Source organism: Capricornis sumatraensis, chromosome 18, assembly GCF_032405125.1.
Source record: "Capricornis sumatraensis isolate serow.1 chromosome 18, serow.2, whole genome shotgun sequence".
In the NCBI taxonomy this organism is placed as follows: domain Eukaryota; kingdom Metazoa; phylum Chordata; class Mammalia; order Artiodactyla; family Bovidae; genus Capricornis; species Capricornis sumatraensis.
This window is the reverse complement of record NC_091086.1, coordinates 19,682,749-19,702,130: the sequence shown is the minus strand read 5'-3', so window position 1 is coordinate 19,702,130 and position 19,382 is coordinate 19,682,749. Positions and strand designations below refer to the sequence as shown.

The 19,382-nt window shown below is 41.5% G+C and overlaps 1 protein-coding gene across 3 annotated transcripts in view; it reads left to right on the top strand.

Moving 5' to 3' along the window:
- Window positions 1-19,382, top strand: part of MAST4 (microtubule associated serine/threonine kinase family member 4) — a 611,596-nt gene that overhangs the window by 174,445 nt on the left and 417,769 nt on the right. For all 3 annotated transcript variants that reach the window (XM_068990601.1, XM_068990599.1, XM_068990600.1), the window contains exon 2: window positions 4,426-4,579. In XM_068990601.1, the coding sequence (XP_068846702.1) occupies window positions 4,426-4,579 (154 nt within the window). The remainder of the gene's footprint in view (window positions 1-4,425; window positions 4,580-19,382) is intronic.

Sequence of the window (19,382 nt, the reverse complement as noted above, 5' to 3'; positions counted from 1 at the left end):
TAGATGTCCTTGAACATGAGTGAAAGTTGAAAAGACACCCTCTGTTTTCAGTTGAATTCCTGGTAGTATGGAGACTTTGGGAGTTTGGAAAACATTAAACTGAAATCATTCAGAGGACAATGTCCAAAGTGATATGTTGAGTGTCTGCCATAAGCTTCAGGGTCTGATGAATTGTCTTTAAAGGGATCATAAGTGTTTGAAACAGGACAAAAATGAAAAATATATTGCAAGGCTGTAGTGGACCGTTTTGAGAAGCTTTGACTAATTGTAGAAAGAAAAGTAAAGCCACAGACAGCACAGCAAGTTTGGAAAAACGATGTATTTAGAGAGAGCCTTGTTGGGAGTGTGATTTGAGGTGAGGAAGCAAATGGGATCCTGGAATATGGCACAATGTTTATAGGTTTTTCTGCTTATACTGTGTTGGAAACATTTGTGGTGCTCACTGTTCACCACCTCAGTTTTGCTGGATTTTAAAAAATAATACCCTCCTCTTGGGGTTGTGATTCTGATGAAAAAGTTGGGCTTAGGGACTAATAGCTTATGATTCTATACGTGATGAAATGGATTTTATTTGCCCACACTTTCCCCTTGATTTCCTTCTCTTTCTTCTACATTTGTTTCACGCCTTTTATGTTGGAAACATGTAAGGAAATCACATAATTCCTCCTTAGGAATTATCTTTTTTCCTCTGCTATTTTTTCACCCTCTGTTAATTGGCGATATAACAGTCTTCCCCAGAGAAATTAATTATAATTCTACAAGCTGAAAAATTTTACTTCAGGTGAAAAATAAGTAGCAGAAGTTGATGAACCTTAAACAATAAATATGTGTATTTTATGCAGCTGCCACTAGTAATTAAGAGAAAATGACGAAATGAGAGGAACCCTAACTTCCTCGGTTATTCTGAGGGGTTACTGGTGCATTTACACAAATAGTAGGGATTATGGAGCATTTTGTTGAATGTCTATGACACATTGCCACCTTGTGGCTGCAAGCTTTGCTTTCAGTGTAAAAGCAGATTTTTTAATATTAAGTCTACATGTTATTTTGTCTTATTCCTAGCATTTAAACTTCCCTGAGAAAAGGAAAGACTCGCCACATAAGAATACATACAATACAAGGCAAGAGAATTTAAGAGGATGCATCTTCTATTCTTAGAAGAGGCAGGCTGAAGTACTGAGGGGTAGAAATTCACAATGTCTAGAACAAACTCTGCTGTGGGATTGGTGCATGAAAGAGAAAGGGAGAGAGAGGGGGAGAACAAGGTCAGCAATTCACCCCTTGTCAAGGGAATATGGTGTTCATTGTATTAAACTTTTTTGTTGTTGTAGATTTGCTTAAAGTTCCCCAAAATATTGGCAGAAAAAAGAAAAAACAACTGGGATAGGCCTATAAACGGAGCTAAGAAGGAGGCAGAATCAACCTCTGCGTTGCATAATGGACTGATTGCATTTGGAACCCAGAGTGCGTTCTGCATTTTCTAGTCGCTGACGTGTTACTGTCCAAGGTGCCCTTGCTACATTTCATCGTCCGTAAGGTTTAAGGGCAAAGTGTCTAAGACTAGACAGAAATCGGAGTGTCGTTGGAGGCCCTCCTAAGTAGGACACCGATGAAATGAACAGCAAAATAACGAATATTTCCAGAAATACAGTCTGTAGTTCCTTTTCCCTGCTGGTCAGGGCAGATCCTGGAGTGGATCCGCCTCTAGTTTGAGGACCTCTCGCTGAACTGCTAGGTAACAGTGAAATGTACCGAAATACAGACTGGCAGTGAATTTCAGATGGTACTTGTTGACAAGTGCTTGAAATCCCGTTGTTCTGTGTTATCAATGAGCACAGCTGAGTTTGGGGGAGAGTTGACATCATGTAATAGTTGAGCAAGCGTAATCTATGGTTGGATGGCATCACTGACTCAATTGACATGAGTTGAGTAAACTTCGGGAGTTGGCAATGGACAGGGAGGCCTGGCATGCTGCAGTCCATGAGGTCTCAAAGAGTTGGACACGACTGGGTAACTGAACTGAACTGAATCTACTTCATCTCAACCAGCTTGAGAGGAGTAACTCATAGGCAAGGTTAGTTTTCTTTTTTGCATGGTTTTGAATATGCTGCATTGCATAGTCAGACACATATGACTTCATCCCTGATTTATTTTTCCTATGAATACATCCATGAGAGTCTTAATCTGAAAAACTCTGACAGGTATAAACAGATGACCTTCTTTCTACCCAAGAAAACAAGACATATCTTAGTGAGTTCATTTCAGTTCAGTTGCTCAGTCGTGTCCAACTCTTTGCGACCCCATGGACTACAGCACACCAGGCTTCCCTGTCCATCACCAACTCTCGGAGCTTGCTCAAACTCATGTCCATCAAGTCAGTGATGCCATCCAACCATCTCATTGTCTGTTGGCCCCTTCTCCCGCCTTCATTCTTTCCCAGCATCAGGGTCTTTTCTAGTGAGTCAGCTCTTCACATCAGGTGGCCAAAGTATTGGAGTTTCAGCTTCAGCATCAGTCCTTCCAGTGAATATTCAGGACTGATTTCCTTTAGAATGGACTGGTTGGATCTCCTTTCAGTCCAAGGGACTCTCAAGAGTCTTCTCCAACACCATAATTAAAAAGCATCAGTTCTTCAGCGCTCAGCTTTCTTTATTGTCCAGCTCTCACATCCATACATGACTACTGCAAAAACCATAGCTTTGACTAGACGGACCTTTGTTGGCAAAGTAATGTCTCTGCTTTTTAATATGCTGTCTAGGTTGATTATAGCTTTCTTTCCAAGGAGCAAGCATCTTTTAATTTCATAATTGTGGCCCCACAAGAGACTGACCCAGACTTGCCCGTGAGTGTCCAGGAGTCTCCAGCAGACGCATGCGTTGGCGGTGGCCTGCTGCAGGGTCCCAGGCACGGAGTGCAACCGTGTGTGCATGGGACCTTTTGAAGGAGGTCACCATTATCTTCATTACCTCCACCATAGTTTGGCCTCAGGTCAAACAACAGGGAGGAAATATAGCCCTGCCCATCAACAGAAAATTGGATTAAAGGTTGACTTGAGCATGGCCCCGCCCCTCAGAACAAGATCCAGTTTCCTCCCTCAGCCAGTCTCTCCCATCCGGAAGCTTCCATAAGCCTCTTACCCTTCCCCATCTTCATGAAGAGGCCGTTAGAATGCCTGGCTTTGAGCAATGCTCCTCAACTCTTTCTTGTTTTTAAATTTCTGTGAAGTTGACTCCTTTCTGTGGTGGTTGGGGTATCCATGAATATTTTTTGTAATTCATGTTCATTCTTAATACCTCGCTGAGAATATGGGACTCAGGAATATTTAGTGCTCAGAAATATTTTTGTCTTTAATAACTATCCAGACACATATACATGCATGTGTACTTACTTGGAGGAAACCATTTAAAAACATAGGGCACTATTCAAGTATGAAATGTTTCCTTGTAAAAGTGGGACAGATCTTGAAATAAGTTTCATGACACAAGGGATTCTTTTGTAGAAAGCTGTCTTTTGAAGTGACTTTGGTTTCTCTGACTCTTGTGACAGATTTTCTTTTAAGAAGCTATAAAGTGATCTAGGGATGTATTGATTTCTGCTAAGGGCTGTGGTGCTTAGAAATTTCCCTTCCCTACATATATTTGTGAGCACCAAAAGCTTGTGATTTTTTTTTTTGTCAACAACCGGAGAAGTGATCTATGGATTATCCCTAGAATCAGTAGAGCAATATTCTTCTTTTTTTATGGGGGATCATGGCCCATGTTGTTGTTGTTCAATCACTAAGTCATGTCCAACTCTTTGCGACCCCCTGGACTGCAGCATGCCAGACTTCGCTGTCCTTCACTATCTCCTAGAGTTTGCGCAAACTCATGTCCATTGAGTCAGTGATGCCATCCAACCATTTCTTCCTCTATTGTCCTCTTCTCCTCCTGCCTTCAATCTTTCCCAGCATCAGGGTCTCTTTCTATGAGTTGGTTCTTTGCATCAGGTGGTCAAAGTACTGGAGCTTCAGCATTCAGTCCTTGGCACATGGAAGGACATATTTTACATAATGACTCTGGATACACACACCCCCATGTATAATGTATACAGTTCATATAACAATTCTTTTCCTTCCTTCCTTGAACTCTGATCATTTCTGTTCTGTTGCACTAAAAAATACTAGTCACAAACTACTAACTTGATTTCATAACCCACTAATATACCATGGCCCACAGCTTGAAAAACACTATGGTAGAGATTGTGCAGCCAGCCAGATACTCTTTCAGAGGGAAGACTCAACAGTGGAGCCCTGGAGTCTCTAAACCAGGGTTGGGAGAGAGGGATTTAGAGAAGGAAAAGAAGGAAGGAAGTGTGTCTGTGGCTGGGGTCTTTCATTCAGGTTGAAAGTGTCCCCAGCAAGTGATGCCACTGTCCTTCTCTCTGCAGCTTGATCACATATTATCCCCTCCACCCATGCCATTTCGGAAATGCAGCAACCCAGACGTGGCTCCTGGCCCTGGGAAGTCGCTGAAGTTTAAAAGACAGCTGAGTGAGGATGGAAGACAGCTGAGACGGGGGAGCCTGGGAGGTGCTCTGACTGGTGAGTTGTGTGAGTGGCCTGCTTAACAGATGAAATTGTGTTTAGACAGTACGGGTTTCCCTGGTGGCTCAGATGGTAAAGAATCTGCCTGAAATGTGGGAGACCCCGGTTTGATCCTTGGGTCAGGAAGATTCCCTGGAAAAGGGAATGGCAACCCACTCTAGTATTCTTGCCTGGAGAATCCCATGGATAGAGCAGCCTGGCGGAGAGTCGGACAGGACTGAACGACTAAATGACTTTCTAGTACAGTCAGCCCTCCATATCCTTGGGTTCTGAACCCATAGATTCAACCACCTGCAGATGAAAAAATATATATATATATATATATCTATATATACACATATATATGTATATATATGTAAAATTCTAGAAAGTTCCCTAAAGCAAAACTTGAGTTTGCTGTCTGCTGACGACTATTTACATTTACGTTGTATCAGCTATTATGAGTAACCTGAATGTGGCTTACATTATCCAGTAGGATGTGCATAGTTGATAAACAAATACTGTGCCATTTTATATACGGGACTTGAGCATCTGTGGACTTGGGTATCTGTGGGAGCTCTGGAACCAATCCCCGTGGACAGGTAGAGACGAGTGTAGAGGGTCCCCAATGACAACAGAGTTCCATGTGTGAGAGTCAGCCCCTTGAGGGAGTGCCTGTCCCTCCACAGACCATGTGGCAAAATCTAATCCAATTCAGAGAGCAGTTAAACTGAGGATTAGATTAGTAAACTTTACTGAAGTGTAATTTACATATAAGTTGTATTCATTCTAAGTTCACATGTGGATGGGTTTAGCAAATTTATATACCAGAATATCTTGATTTTGGAGCTACAACCAAAACCAAGATATAAAATGTTCCCTGCATTCCCTTCCCTGGGCCCAGGCCACTCTATCTCTGCTTTTGTCCATATTAATGGAATCATGCGGTACATGTTTTTTTGTGTCTGTCTGCTTTCGTTCAGTATGTTTTTAACATTCATCCATGTTGTTAGTGGAAAAAGAAATGGCAAACCTCTCCAGTATTCTTGCTTGGAGAATCCCGTGGACAGAGGAGCCTGGTGGGCTACAGTCCATAGGGTCACAAAGAGTCAGGCACGACTGAAGTGACTGAGGACGCACTCACGCACACGCTATTAGTTGTATCAGTAGCCTATGTTGAATTTTATAAGAAACTGCCAAACTGTTTCCAAAATGATTTATTTTTACTTTCCCACCACCAACAGGTGAGCTAATTACTCTGCATTCTTAACCACCTGTGGTATTGCTAGGCTTTTTAATTTTAGCCATTTTAGTGGGAAAGTAGTTCTATCACATTCTGGTTTTAATTTGTATTTTCTTGATGACTAAATGGTGTCAAACATCTTTTAATGTGTTGATTCTCTGCTCTGCTCTGCTCTGCTAAGTCACCTCAGTCTTGTCCAACTCTGTGCGACCCCATAGACGGCAGCCCACCAGGCTCCCCCGTCCCTGGGATTCTCTAGGCAAGAACACTGGAGTGGGTTGCCATTTCTTTCTCCAATGCATGAAAGGAAAAGTGAAAGTGAAGCTGCTCAGTCATGTCTGACTCTTAGCGACCCCGTGGACTGCAGCCTACCAGGCTCCTCCCATGGGATTTTCCGGGCAAGAGTACTGGAGTGGGGTGCCATTGTCTTCTCTGCCATGTGTTGATTGGACATTCGTATTTTTCCTTTTGTGAAGTGCCTGTTCAGATCTTTCACCCATATTTTTCTTTCCCCGTTTTTGTGTTATTAAAATAAATTAATTGAAAAGTTAAAATCCCTAAATCTATAAATGACTTTTATTGACTTGAAAGATAAATTAAAATTTTAAAAATTAAAATAGAGTATATTTTTTAAAAATGACTTGCCATATAAATGTTCATGCTATTAAACTTAATTTTAAATCACTGAAGGTTAGATTTCTATTCATTCTGAGTGCTTTTTCCTCTAAATATAAATATTTTGGGGGAAACTTTGTTGTTTTTGAAACCCTGACACAAAGTTTTCTCTACGAGTGTCAGTCTTACCTGCCAGTTCATAAATGACCTCAAAAATAAATTGAGTTTTTTTTTTGGAACATTATGAATTTTCAGTTTTGGAGATGAAATTTCTGGGAACAAAAATGCTTCTATACCGTGACCAGTCTAGAACATGTGACCCAGTGTGGGCACACTACTGGGATCGAGGGTGAAGCTGACCTCAGACCAAGGGGAAAAAAGTCAAAAAATGCTGTACTTCACTAACATTAAGAAAATGTTCACACTGGAGTTTTACTGATGTTCTTCTAATGCATATTAGGACATTTTTCTTGGCTTTCATTTCTATAAATGCACATTTTTTAAAAGTAGGATATCCTAAAGGTTTAGTATAACTCTTAGTTTTTTAGAGGGGGATATGGAATCTTAGAGCTTAAAAGATTCACATCTTGCTTACTAATTTCACTTAGGAAATTTACTTAACTTTGGTTAAACTACTTTTGACCAATAGGAGGGAAGGAGTAAGAGTTCTCTCCAATTTTTGCCAAAGCAGTTTGCTTAAAACTTTCAAATGATGCAAAAGCATTACAAATACATGACCTGAAATATGAAATTTGGCCTTTTGGGCTTCAAAAAAATACTGAACTTGATTCCAATTTTAACATAACAAATCTCAACAGCTCCAGTAATTCTAGCCTTATGTAATTTAGCTTGGTATAAAATTATTTTAGGTAATTAAATCTTTGCTAAGATAATTTTCAAAAATGTTTAGTGGGGGAAAAAATATCTAGTGATCCTCGGGAGAGCTTTAAAAAAATAAAAATCTCTTGAACATCAGCCCGTTTTAAAAAGACAGTCACTTGGAAATTATTTCAAAATATGAAGAAAAAACATTCTTAGTTGGTCTTTTAGATAGCTTTGTTGAGGATTTAAAGAATTAACATATGCAGAGCACTCAGCCTAGGGATGGTGGCTATTAGCGTTGTGTGCATAGTGAACTGAATTTAGAATTTTTGCAGTTGATGGGTAGCTTGGGCTTGGGAACATCAGTTTGAAACTTCTATCACCTGAGCTTCCACTTTGTGTCAGGCACTAGACTACTGTCAGGTAGTAGAGCAGAGAGAAGAAAGATCGTCTCTGATCATTAAGAAAAGTGGTTTCCACTAGTTTTAGGCAACTGTGAATAATCACATATGATCTTCCCTTGGGGTAGATCTTGTTGCTAAACATAAATTAAGTCAAACTGGTTTTGCCATCATGAGTTTGTGGTATTAGACTATCAGTTTCTGTAGCTTAAAGACCAGTCACCTTCCTACTGTTTACCTTTATTTTGTTGAACTTATTGTCTACCTTTGTTTTATTCCAAGGTTTGTTTTCTTTTAGGAGTTTTCTACTGCTTTCTTTGAAGCAAAGACTTTATGAAAGGCTAACTTTCACAAAGTCTGAAAATCTAGTTTGAAAGTTTTGCTACCCAATCATCCTCTATAAGTTTCACTAAACTCTTAGGTTGTTGAGAAGAAGATCTGTGATCTTCCTCATCTATTCATCCCTAATGACAGCTAACATGAAGGATTTACTATGTGGCAGGCACAGTGTTTAGGGAATTACATTTATTGACTTACATCTCTGTGCTCTTATGAGGGAGGCAGTCTTATCCCCACTTTACAGGTGAGAACACTGAGGCACAGACAAGTTGAGTAAATTGCACAAGATCATGAAAAGGATGATGCCAAGACGTGAACCCAGGTTTTGTGGCTCACAGTCCATGCTTGTAGCTACTACGCTGTGCCTTGCATAGCTGGTACCCAATAGGTCTTTAACATGTTCCAGCAGGATTGATTGGAGTAATTTTTTCCAATTAATTGGACAATTTTTGCTCAGTTTATATCTGGAGCTTCCTCAATCTGTACAGATCTTGGTTTATTAATTACAAAAGTAAATTAAAAGTAGGCAATTAACACTGATATTGAAGCTTTAAAATTTACCTATTCCTTAACCCAGACATTCTGTTCCTCAGATTTCATCACAAGGAAATAGTCATGAAAATGTGTAGAGAATTTGCCTTAGTTATGTTTAGAGAGCACCCTTAATAATAATAAAGATTGTAAACTATCTAAAATCTAGATATCTGGCAAAAGAATATTGGTGAAACATAATATGGTATACACATAAAGTAGAAAACAGCCATAAACTTAAATCATGTTGCAAATAATATATTTTAACATTGAAAAAGACTCCATATATTTTTAATGTGAAATCTCTTTATTCAACGGACTCATTATCTTTTCATAGGGCTTACTATAATTGTAATTAAATAATTATATTTTTAATGAGAGGGAGGAAAATAATTCCTATCTTCTAAAAAGTTTTCTTAAACCGTGGTTCAATCCATGACTTACTTTTGCCCCTGAGGTTTTTTGTGGCATTAGGTGGTATACCAGTAGACAACAGTAATGCTGCTGCTGCTGCTGCTGCTGCTGCTGCTAAGTCTCTTCAGTCATGTCCAACTCTGTGCGACGCCAGAGACGGCAGCCCACCAGGCTCCCCCGTCCCCGGGATTCTCCAGGCAAGAACACTGAGTGGGTTGCCATTTCCTTCTCCAATGCATGAAAGTGAAAAGTGAGAGTGAAGTCACTCAGTCGTGTCCGACTCTTAGCGACCCTATGGACTGCAGCCTTCCAGGCTCCTCCATCCATGGGATTTTCCAGGCAAGAGTACTGGAGTGGGGTGCCATTGCTTTCTCTGAACAATAATGCTGCATAACCACAAAATTTCACTGTAAAACAACAGTACATATACCTTTCTTTCTCCCATGACTGCAGGTCAGCTGAGTTTTGGGTGATTTAGCCTGGGCTCTGCTGTGATTGCTTCCTGGGGACAGCCTAGGTCAAGATCTGCTCCACATGTCTCTCTTCTTCCTTGAACCAGCAGCTACCCAAAATACTATGTTCTCTTTCTACAAGATGAGAGCAAGGATGTGTATATCCACCTGCACAGGCAGATTTCAAGTCTTTTCTGGCGCCATGTCTGCTAACTTTCTATTGGCCAGAGCAAGTCACACGATTAGGGCCTGCATCAAGGGTCAGAAGCATGCCCTACCCACCATGACACCTTGGCAAAGATGCAGACACATAACACAGTTGGGGAGAAATAAAGAATTGGCACCAGTAATTCAGTCTGCCATAGTTAGCCTTCCTCTCTTTTTAAACACCATCTTTTAGAATATTTACATTTACCTATTTTTCAATTAAGAAAGTATTATGTGTTCATTGTGGACAGTTTAGAAAATACAGAGCAACATAAAGGGAAAAACTGTAAGGCCATAACGCTACCATGCAGACACCCTTGATTGAACTTTTGACATTATCTTCCCCAGCTAAAGCTTTGAATGACTTGAGTAGTAGATCAGAAGAAAAAACAACCAGTTCCTTTTATGCAGGGCTGGCATTTCAACAACAGACCTAGAGTTTACCATGCCCGTCACTGCCTGCATTTTTTTTTTTTTGAGTCTGCTGATGTTTTATATCTTCATGGCCCACAGCTTGCTAAATAGGCACCCAGAAGCATCATGTAAACACTGACTGAGCTTTGGAGCCCCCTGATGAGGAAAAGAAGCATTATTCAAATTGTTATACAGATTCTTAAACCTGAGCATGACTAAGTGGTAATGTGCCTGACAGTTCACAGCAAGAAAGCCGCAGAATGAAGGGCAGAACCTCAGAATTTTGACTCCTGGCTTTTTGCTATGCAGATAATTGCCCTGAATCCTAGTCCTGCATTCCATAGCTGTGATGTCTGTGTGTTGCAGCCTTAACAGGCAGAAAATGAGGGAAGACTTCTCTCTCTTATGCAGAGTTGTGTTTTTTGAAACATAACTTAGGTTGTTTGGAATATAAAACCAAGAGGAATCTGTGCATGTGTGTCATGTGCACGTTATAATGTCAACTTTGTAGACAGTATAAATGAAAACTCCTAAAACCGTTAGCATCATTGTATTCTATCTAGGGGAAAAACTGAGAGATTTTTCCTGCTTGGACTGTGGAAATGAGTTGAAGGTAACATCTGAAAATTCAAAAAAAAGGCATTTCAGAATGAGTTTTAGTTTAAGAGGGAAGGGAAAAACAAATCATATAATCCCAGAGAGCATTCTTTCCTATAAAATTAACTTGAAAGACATTCTCTTCCAAGTGCTATATAGGGTTTAATGGGTTTCTCATCCTAAAGGCCTCCTTAGCATAGTGGGCAAGTCTGAGAAAATTTAGATAAAAGCACATTTACATAAAATATAGCTATGTTGTATGTAGCCTTGCTGTTGTTGTTTAGTCAGTCACTAAGTCCAGTCCAGCTCTTCACGACCCCATGAACTGTATCAGACTCCTCTGTCTGTGGGATTTTCCCAGGCAGGAATACTGGAGTGGGTTGCCATTTCCTTCCCCAGGGGATCTTCCTGACCCAGGGATTGAGCCCACATCTCCTGCACTGGCAACCAGTTCGTTGCCTCTGAGCCACAGGGAAGCCCAGGTAGCCGTGGTATTCAGGAAGCATTGCATCTGAACAATCTCCTATGTGCTCTGAATTTCTTCATCTTTGTAATGCCGTTGAAAGAATGCCTATGTACAAATGGTGTATGTTGGGATGATACCACATGCTACAGCAAGCAAACCAAGGGGTTTCTGGGGCTTAACACAGTAGTCATATATTTCTAGCTCATGTAAGTGTTTTCTCCTCTTGATGAGTTCATGCTCAGTTGCTCAGTTGTGTCTAACTTTGTGCAACCCCTATGGACTGTAGCCCGCCAGTCTCCTCTGTCCATGGGATTTTCCAGGCAAGGATACTGGAGTGGGCTGCCATTTCCTCCTCCAGGGCATCTTCCTGACCCAGGGATTGAACCCACATCTTTTGCATCTCCTGCATTGGCAGGTGGATTCTTTACCACCATGCCACCTGGAAGCGCCTGATGAGTCAGGGTCCTACATTCCTTCCACCTTCTGCTTGGTTTCTTCTTTTATGGCCTTGAGATACTCTGTTTCTAGCTGGTGGAAGTGGAACAAAAGAGAAGAAAAACCTTTCTGGCTTTTTAGAAGTCCCATCCTGGAAGAGACACACTGGATTTCCATTCCCATTCATTTAACAAGCTCCCCTTGCGCAGGCAGAGCCAAGTTCAAGGCTAAGTGGTAGTCACTCCGTCGTATCTGACTCTTTGACTCTTTGCAGCCTGCCAGGCTCCTTGCCCATGGAATTCTCCAGGTAAGAATACTGGAGTGGGTGGCCATTCCCTCCTCTAGGGGATCTTCCCCACCCAGGGATTGAACTCAGGTCTCCTGCATTGCAGACAGATTCTCTACAGTCTGAACCACCAGGGAAGCCTGGGCTATTTGAGGCTAGTACTGGAATTAGAGGAGAGCTAGAAACTATGGACCCTGTTGGAACTGTTGTCTCCAAGGCCAGCTATACAAGAGGCAGGGGAGACTGAGAAATGGATTTTAATAAAGAAATTGAGTGTGATTAACTTAGTTTTCAGTACATTAGGTCTGAAATGCCTATGAGGCACGTTAAACTGGAATGTCTGGAGAGGATTGTGCAGTAACAGAAGTGGAGAGTCATATGTTGATGAAGTGTGGATAAAACCTAGAGCGAATGAGCTCAGGAGCAAATGGCAATGAAGGACCTTGAGGTAGCCAATGTGTTGATGAGAGTGCAGATGGCCCTTTTGAGAAGTTCCACAGTGTAAGTGACTAGAAAAAACGGGTATGACCTGGAAGGATATGAGGGGCCAGAGGGGGCCATCTTGATGTGGGAACCAGGCAAGTATGTTTGTAAGGTGTTGAGAATGGTTCAGAAGAGACGGCAGTTGGAGAGGTGAAGTGCTGTGAAAGCACCCGGCAGGGTATCCAGAGCACATGTAAAACGGTTGGCCTTTGTAGAGAGAGAGGCGCTTCCTTCATCATCATAGGAGGAAGGAGGAGAAAATGGATGCAAAAGCAGCCCATTTCATCCATACCATGAAATGGGCTTCCCTGATGGTTTAGATGGTAAAGAATCGGACTGTGATACAAAAGACCTGGATTCGATCCCTGGGTTGGGAAGATACCCTGCAGGAGCACATGGCAACCCACTCCAGTATTCTTGCCTGGAGAATCCCCATGGACAGAGGAGCCTGGCAGGCTACAGTCCATGGGGTCAAAAAGAATCCTATGCAACTGAGCAACTAAGCACAGCACACATACTATGAAATACTACACAGCAATAAGAAGGAACAAACTACCAATTATTTACTGAAAAAAACACACAACCTGAAAGTTGAGAATAATATTTTATTCAGTGGACTTGCTGAGGACTTAAACCAGCCTTTCAGACTACTCCAAAGAGGTAACAACGAAGCCAGGATATTGAGGAGTTTTTGGAAACAACAACAACAAAATCAGGTAGCAGAGACATCAAAAGGTTAGTGTTAATTCCAGAAAAGCGCACATCTCAAGTTAATGCATTTGGCACTTGTCTGTGTCAGGGAAGATGCAAGATTCTGGGCTCACTGAAATTATTCCTTTGATGTGCACCTTAACTGTCTAGGGCCAGTATCCCCTTCTCCATCCTGAATTCCCTCAGGGAGCGCAGGTGGACAGCAGCTGCAGTGGCAGCTGGCTTGATGTCCCTAATCCTTCGTTTACTGATATGGAAGGTGACATTCTTCATCCACGTGACGCATGTGACAACCTGGGTAAATCTCCAGAGAATCATGCTGAGTTTAAAAAAGAAAAAGCGGAAGAAGGAAATGGCAGTCCATTCTAGTGTTCTTGCCTGGAAGATACCATGGACAGAAGAGCGGGGAGGGCTGCAGCCCATGGGGTCACGTGACTGAGCACACGCGCATGAGAGGGGTAGAAGAAGAAGGGTTGGTAGCAATAAACAGAGGTAGAACTAAAAAAAAAAAAAGAGGTTACATGCTGTGTAATTTCATTTCTATACAATCTTCTTGAAATCACAAAATTGTAGTAGTAGAGAACCGATTACCGATTAGAGGCTGTTGAGACTTGAGCAGATCATGGGAGGGAAGTAGGTGTGGCTATGAACTGGCAACATGAGGAATTCTGCAGAGGTGAAGACGTTCTATATCTTGACTGTATCAATGTCATTATCCCGGCTGTGATTGTACACCACAGTTTTGTAAGATGTTATCATTTTTTAAACTGGGGTGTAGTTGCTTTACATACAGTCTGCTAGTTTCTGCTGTACAAGGAAGTGAATCAGCTATGTGTATACATATATCCCTCCTTGGACCTCCCTCCCAGCCCTTTAGGTCATCACAGAGCATGGAGCTGAGCTGTCTGGGATTTACAATAACTTCTCACTACTCTCTATTTCACATATTTGCAGGGCAGGCATAGAGATGTTACTGTTGAGGGAAACTGTTGTAAAGACTATCTGGGATCTCTCTGCATTATTTCTTACAACTGCATGTGAACCTACAGTTATTTCAAATTAGCTTTAATTTTAAAATATGTCCTTTCCAGATAAGTGATTTTAATAAATTTTCTTTTCATAAAAAGCAGGTAGTTTACTTGATTTAGCGGCTTTACTTGTCAGTGCCTGATGAGATATCTGGGTGGGTTTGGGGTGGGTTATATGGGAACTGAAAAGAGAAACAAGTCTGAAATGGTCTCAGAGAATAGGAAGGAGAGCTATAAATGAAGCAGGATTTCTTGGAAGCACTGGCAGCCCATATAAGGTCTTCAATCATGAAAGTGAAGTCTGTGTACGTGTTTGAGGCAAAGTTTAAGGCACCAGGGAAATTTGTGAACTGGGAACATAGTTCCACACAACATCGCAGAGAGGCCTGGGGCATGGTCACCCAGGAGAGCCGTGGGGAGGGTGGAGGGAGCCAAGCTGTGTAAGAGTCAGGGAGGGGAGTTTTGCTGCCCAGCGTGGGATTTTCCAGGGGTAGAGCCAGAGCCCACGGGAGCTTGTGTGATAGTGTTGTGGACTGAGCAGTGGATAGGCTGTTCAACTTAACCAGCCTGTGAAGGATGACTGGTATGTTAATAGGCTAAAATCTGGCAAGTTTTAAAATGTTTAAAGGGCAAAAGTCTTTACCGTTGTTGTGAATGATGTTCTCATGATGCTCTTGATTTGCGCTCTTGGCCGTTGGCCAACAGGAAAAGGAACCCAGATAATTCAGACTTAAGATTATAGTGGCTTAAAAACATCCCGCTTCTGTTTGTTTTACTATTTCTCAATACTTACACATTTTCTACTTAGAGGGCATATAACTGGGGGCTGGGATTCTCTTCAGTTGCTTTAGTGCTCTGTTTTAGAGCTTGTAACATTGTGTACTTCATCAACAATGGTTTATGAAGCTGGAGAGTATCTCTAACTATTTCTCTGAGTCACTGAGCAATCAAAAAGCAAATCCATTAGCATCTTCTTTTTCGTGAGGGTGCATGACTCTCAGTAGCCTTTACAAATCACTTGCTGGTAGTTCCATTTTTGGTTTCTTAAGGAACCTCCATTCTGTCCTGTATAGTGGGATGGGGGGTGGGTAGGAGGGAGGGAGGTCTAAGAGGGAGGGGATGTATATACGTATAGCTGATTACATATAGCTATATACATATAGCTGATTCACGGCATTGTACAGCAGAAACTAACACAGCATTGTAAAGCAATTATACTCGTTTTAAAAAACATGTACCCCAATGTTCATCGCAGCACTGTTTATAATAGCCAGGACATGGAAACAACCTAGATGTCCATCAGCAGATGAATGGATAAGAAAGCTGTGGTACATATACACAATGGAGTATTACTCAGCCGTTAAAAAGAATTCATTTGAATCAGTTCTGATGAGATGGATGAAACTGGAGCCGATTATACAGAGTGAAGTAAGCCAGAAAGAAAAACACCAATACAGTATGCTAACACATATATATGGAATTTAGAAAGATGGCAATGACGACCCTGTATGCAAGACAGCAAAAAAGACACAGATGTGTATAACGGACTTTTGGACTCAGAGGGAGAGGGAGAGGGTGGGATGATTTGGGAGAATGGCATTCTAACGTATACTATCATGTAAGAATCGAATCGCCAGTCTATGTCCGATGCAGGATACAGCATGCTTGGGGCTGGTGCATGGGGATGACCCAGAGAGATGTTATGGGGAGGGAGGTGGGAGAGGGGTTCATGTTTGGGAACACATGTAAGAATTAAAGATTTTAAAATTAAAAAAAAATAAATAAATAAAGTAGCCATCTTGTTAGAGGCCAAAAAAAAAAAAGGTGAAAAATACATCATTAAAATATATGCATGTTCAAATTCAAAAAAAAAAAAAAAAACAAGCAAACCAAAAATCACTGCTCTCTTCACTGCCCATGTCAGTTTGTCTGGATATTTTATTTTCTATCTAGGTGTTCTAATTGGGAGACAGTGATTTTGGTGTATGTTTGTGTTTTCAGTCTCTCCATATCAGAGTAGGAAGCTCTCCTGAGACTCCCACTTAATGGGGCACACAGCTGTTAGCACACTCCTTTGGCAGAAGCTGCCTCCCAGTGGCTGGCTGTCAGGGGCCTTCTGCTGCAGCTCATCATCCATGCAGATGGCCTACCCATGAGTCATTGCTCCTAGTGATGGGGTGGGGGTGGGGGGAGTATCACATGGCGGGTCCCAAGTCCTGCTTAGGGTCCCCATAGCAATTTATCTCTCCTCCAGTCTCCCTCCCAGTTATCTGTTTCTTTTTCTCCCTATCTCTCCCCATTATTTCTTGTGTTCAAGTGTGATTCTATAAATAATGGACTTTGGTTATTCCTGCTACCTGGGGATTGCCAAGCGGCCTCCTTGTTCAGAGCCAGGCTGCAGAGTCCTATTTGAGGCTCAGTTTTCTCCCTCAGACATTTTGCACCGTTGATGGCATCACAGGAAGTGATGTCAGGCATGAGAGGACAACCAAAAGAAGAGCCTACATGAGGACTTGAGGACTCAAATGTGTTGCTCGTATACCGAGAGTCAGATGAGAGGCTCAGCTATTTGCTTTAATGTGTGCAGGAACTCCGGAGAGGACTGGCAGCCCTGCTCCATCAGCAAATTCAGCTCTTCAGAAGTCCTTTGTCCAATTCTGTACCAGATAGAGTTTGAAGGACTTAAAATTAGTCCCAAGTGTTAAGAACAGATTGTTGCCAGAAGATCTGATTTCTCTTAAGTTTCTTGAAGTGCCTTCTGTGAGGCAAAAAGTAGCTTGGGCCTTAAATCTTTGTGACATAGAATTCCAAGACTGCTAGCGTAGGAGCATCAGTTGCATACTGAGATAGAGCTAAACTGTGATCACCTGCAAAATGTCATTCTGGACCTTCCTGGGTATGTCAGATGTGATCAAAAACAATGACCGAAATTCTTCAAAGTAACCCCAAAGAAGAGAGTGCCTAGTGGTCATTTAAAGTTTTTGCTGGTGTTATTTTAAAGGTTGTATGTGTCCAAATGTATTTATATAAGGAAGTTCTCTATACCAGTTAGACTAATGAAGAAACTTAACAGAAACTAACCCAAGATGTATGAACTAGGTTTCCCAAAGCTGTTTATCTCTCTCCCAATTCCTCTCCCCATTTTTGCTCTCTGTCTTTCCCCCTTATTTCTTATAGTCAAATGTGATTCTGTAAATGATATTGGTTATTCCTGATTGAAAAACTGAATTTATTGAATCCATATATTAAAAATTTAAGTTGCTTGTTCTTAAAATTTTTTCTAGAATAGAAAATTGATTTCAGGTTTTTTATTGAGGTATTAAATTTTTTGAAGGGGCATAATCATATTCCCTTTTTTCTCCCCAGTTTTTTTTTTTTTTCTCTTTTTTTTTCAGTGCTTCCCTGAGAATCTGTTTAACTGATAGGGTGGACTGAGGCCTGGGCATGGCTGGACATGGTTTTCCTCTCCTTCATGCTCTGTGTACTTGTAGGTGCTGAGAAGCGTGCCGATTCCAAGTTTGGAATATATACAGTTGGAATACGCGCACACACACACAACTTGGATATATATACAGTTTTGTATGTATATCGTTTTCAAAAGGTGAAGCAATTTTAGACCCCTGTGAACTCTTCAGCATATATGAAAATCACAGAAGTTGAATGAATTGTATCACAGTTAAGAATATGAAATCATGAATTTAAATAATGGAAAATTAGTACTGATTATTAAATCCCACATACAGCACTCTGAGTCAGGGGGAGGTAAGGTTGGGGAAGGCAAGGAAATGGTGGGTGCTGCCATTTCCCGCCACACTGGCACCCAGGTGTGAAGTTGACTCTTGCAGTGATGCTTTCTTATACACAGTCTAACTGCAGTACCACTGCACACAGGTGCATGTGGGTACTAACTGCACATGTGTTGGAATCAGTAGATTAGGCCACAGATAAGACCTCTGGAAAACACAGACATGGTAGTTGGCTATAAAGCAGTAGTGACTAGGGGAGACACAGATATGAAGGAGAACGGAATGCATGACTCACACTGAACGGGGTGTAAAGATGGGGAAGCAAGTGACTTGTCTGGCTGGGGAGAGTGTCTCAACGTCTGTGCTAATTTTTCAAGGTGTGATGAGAAGGGTCTGAAATGGGGATCTGAGGCTTAGATTCTTGTCCCAGGTCAACTGCTCAGTAGCTGTGCCTTCATTTCTGGTTCTCAGTCTTCTCCTTTGTAAAATAAGCACATCGAACCAGATATTTTCAAGGTCCCTTGGAGTTTAAGTAGTAAATGCCTTCAGCTCGAGAGATGAGGAGTAGTGGGAGTCTTTGCAGACACTGGCTTGCTTCCTTTTCTCACTTCACACTTACATCCTGGCTCCACTGTTGAGCAGGGAAGCCTGCCTGCTTCCCTGGATGGCGGTTATGTTCTGTCCTGTGAGACTGAGCTCACCAGGCCATCCATCTCCTGTTTAAAACTCATTTTCATGGGCTAATCAAAGATCAAGAATGTAGACTTATTTTTAACTTCCTGGATGGAAACTGAAAATGAAGCTGGCTTTTTGTCATCTCCACAGGAACAAGAGTAGGCAAAGAAATGCAGATGCCACCAACCGGGATGTTTAAAGATTGATAAAAATTAGTGTTTCTGATGTATTAATGACCCTGGTGGTGGTAGCCTGCATTTGTCATTGTCATGCTCTGTTGTCATTCAAGTACTTAATCAATGCATATTGTCAGGGCTAAATTTATTTTCTTGTGTCTGCCTAGCCAGATCATTTCTCTGTTTTTTGACAGTACTGTCTCAGGCCCCTGCATCCCACCAAGCACAGCCTGAAGAGACAGCTGAAAGTAAGCCGCCTGGTGTTTTAACTCCTAGCTGACTTGATCCCTGGGGGGTGAAACTTTTGAAAAGAGAAAACAGTACCATTTAAAAGTCTGTTTCTCTTTTTCTGAATAAGAACAGAGTCATGACCACTGTGTAAATCATTATCACTGCATCAGATTAGGCTTGAAGAAGAATTTAAGGTCCCTTAACTCCCAGTTCACAAGTCCCTGTAAAGGAGACTTAGGCATTCACATGCACATGTGTACACACAGCATCGCATCCTTAGGTTTTGTTTAGTGTTGCATAATGTAAGAGGCACCTGCAGTTTTGCCCCAAAGCACTCTAGACAACAGTGAGAATTACATAGGCCATTGCCCTTTTATTAAAACCTCAGAAACAAATTGCTCCAAGCTCAGAACAAGGAAAAGGAGGATAACTTGGTCTGATACATTTGAATTATTTCTTTTGCTGAGTAGTGAGAGTTGGGTTTCTTACTGTGCTTCTCTCTTTGGTTTGGTTGCCAGGAATCTCAATGCAAAGTATTTTTCTTGTTTT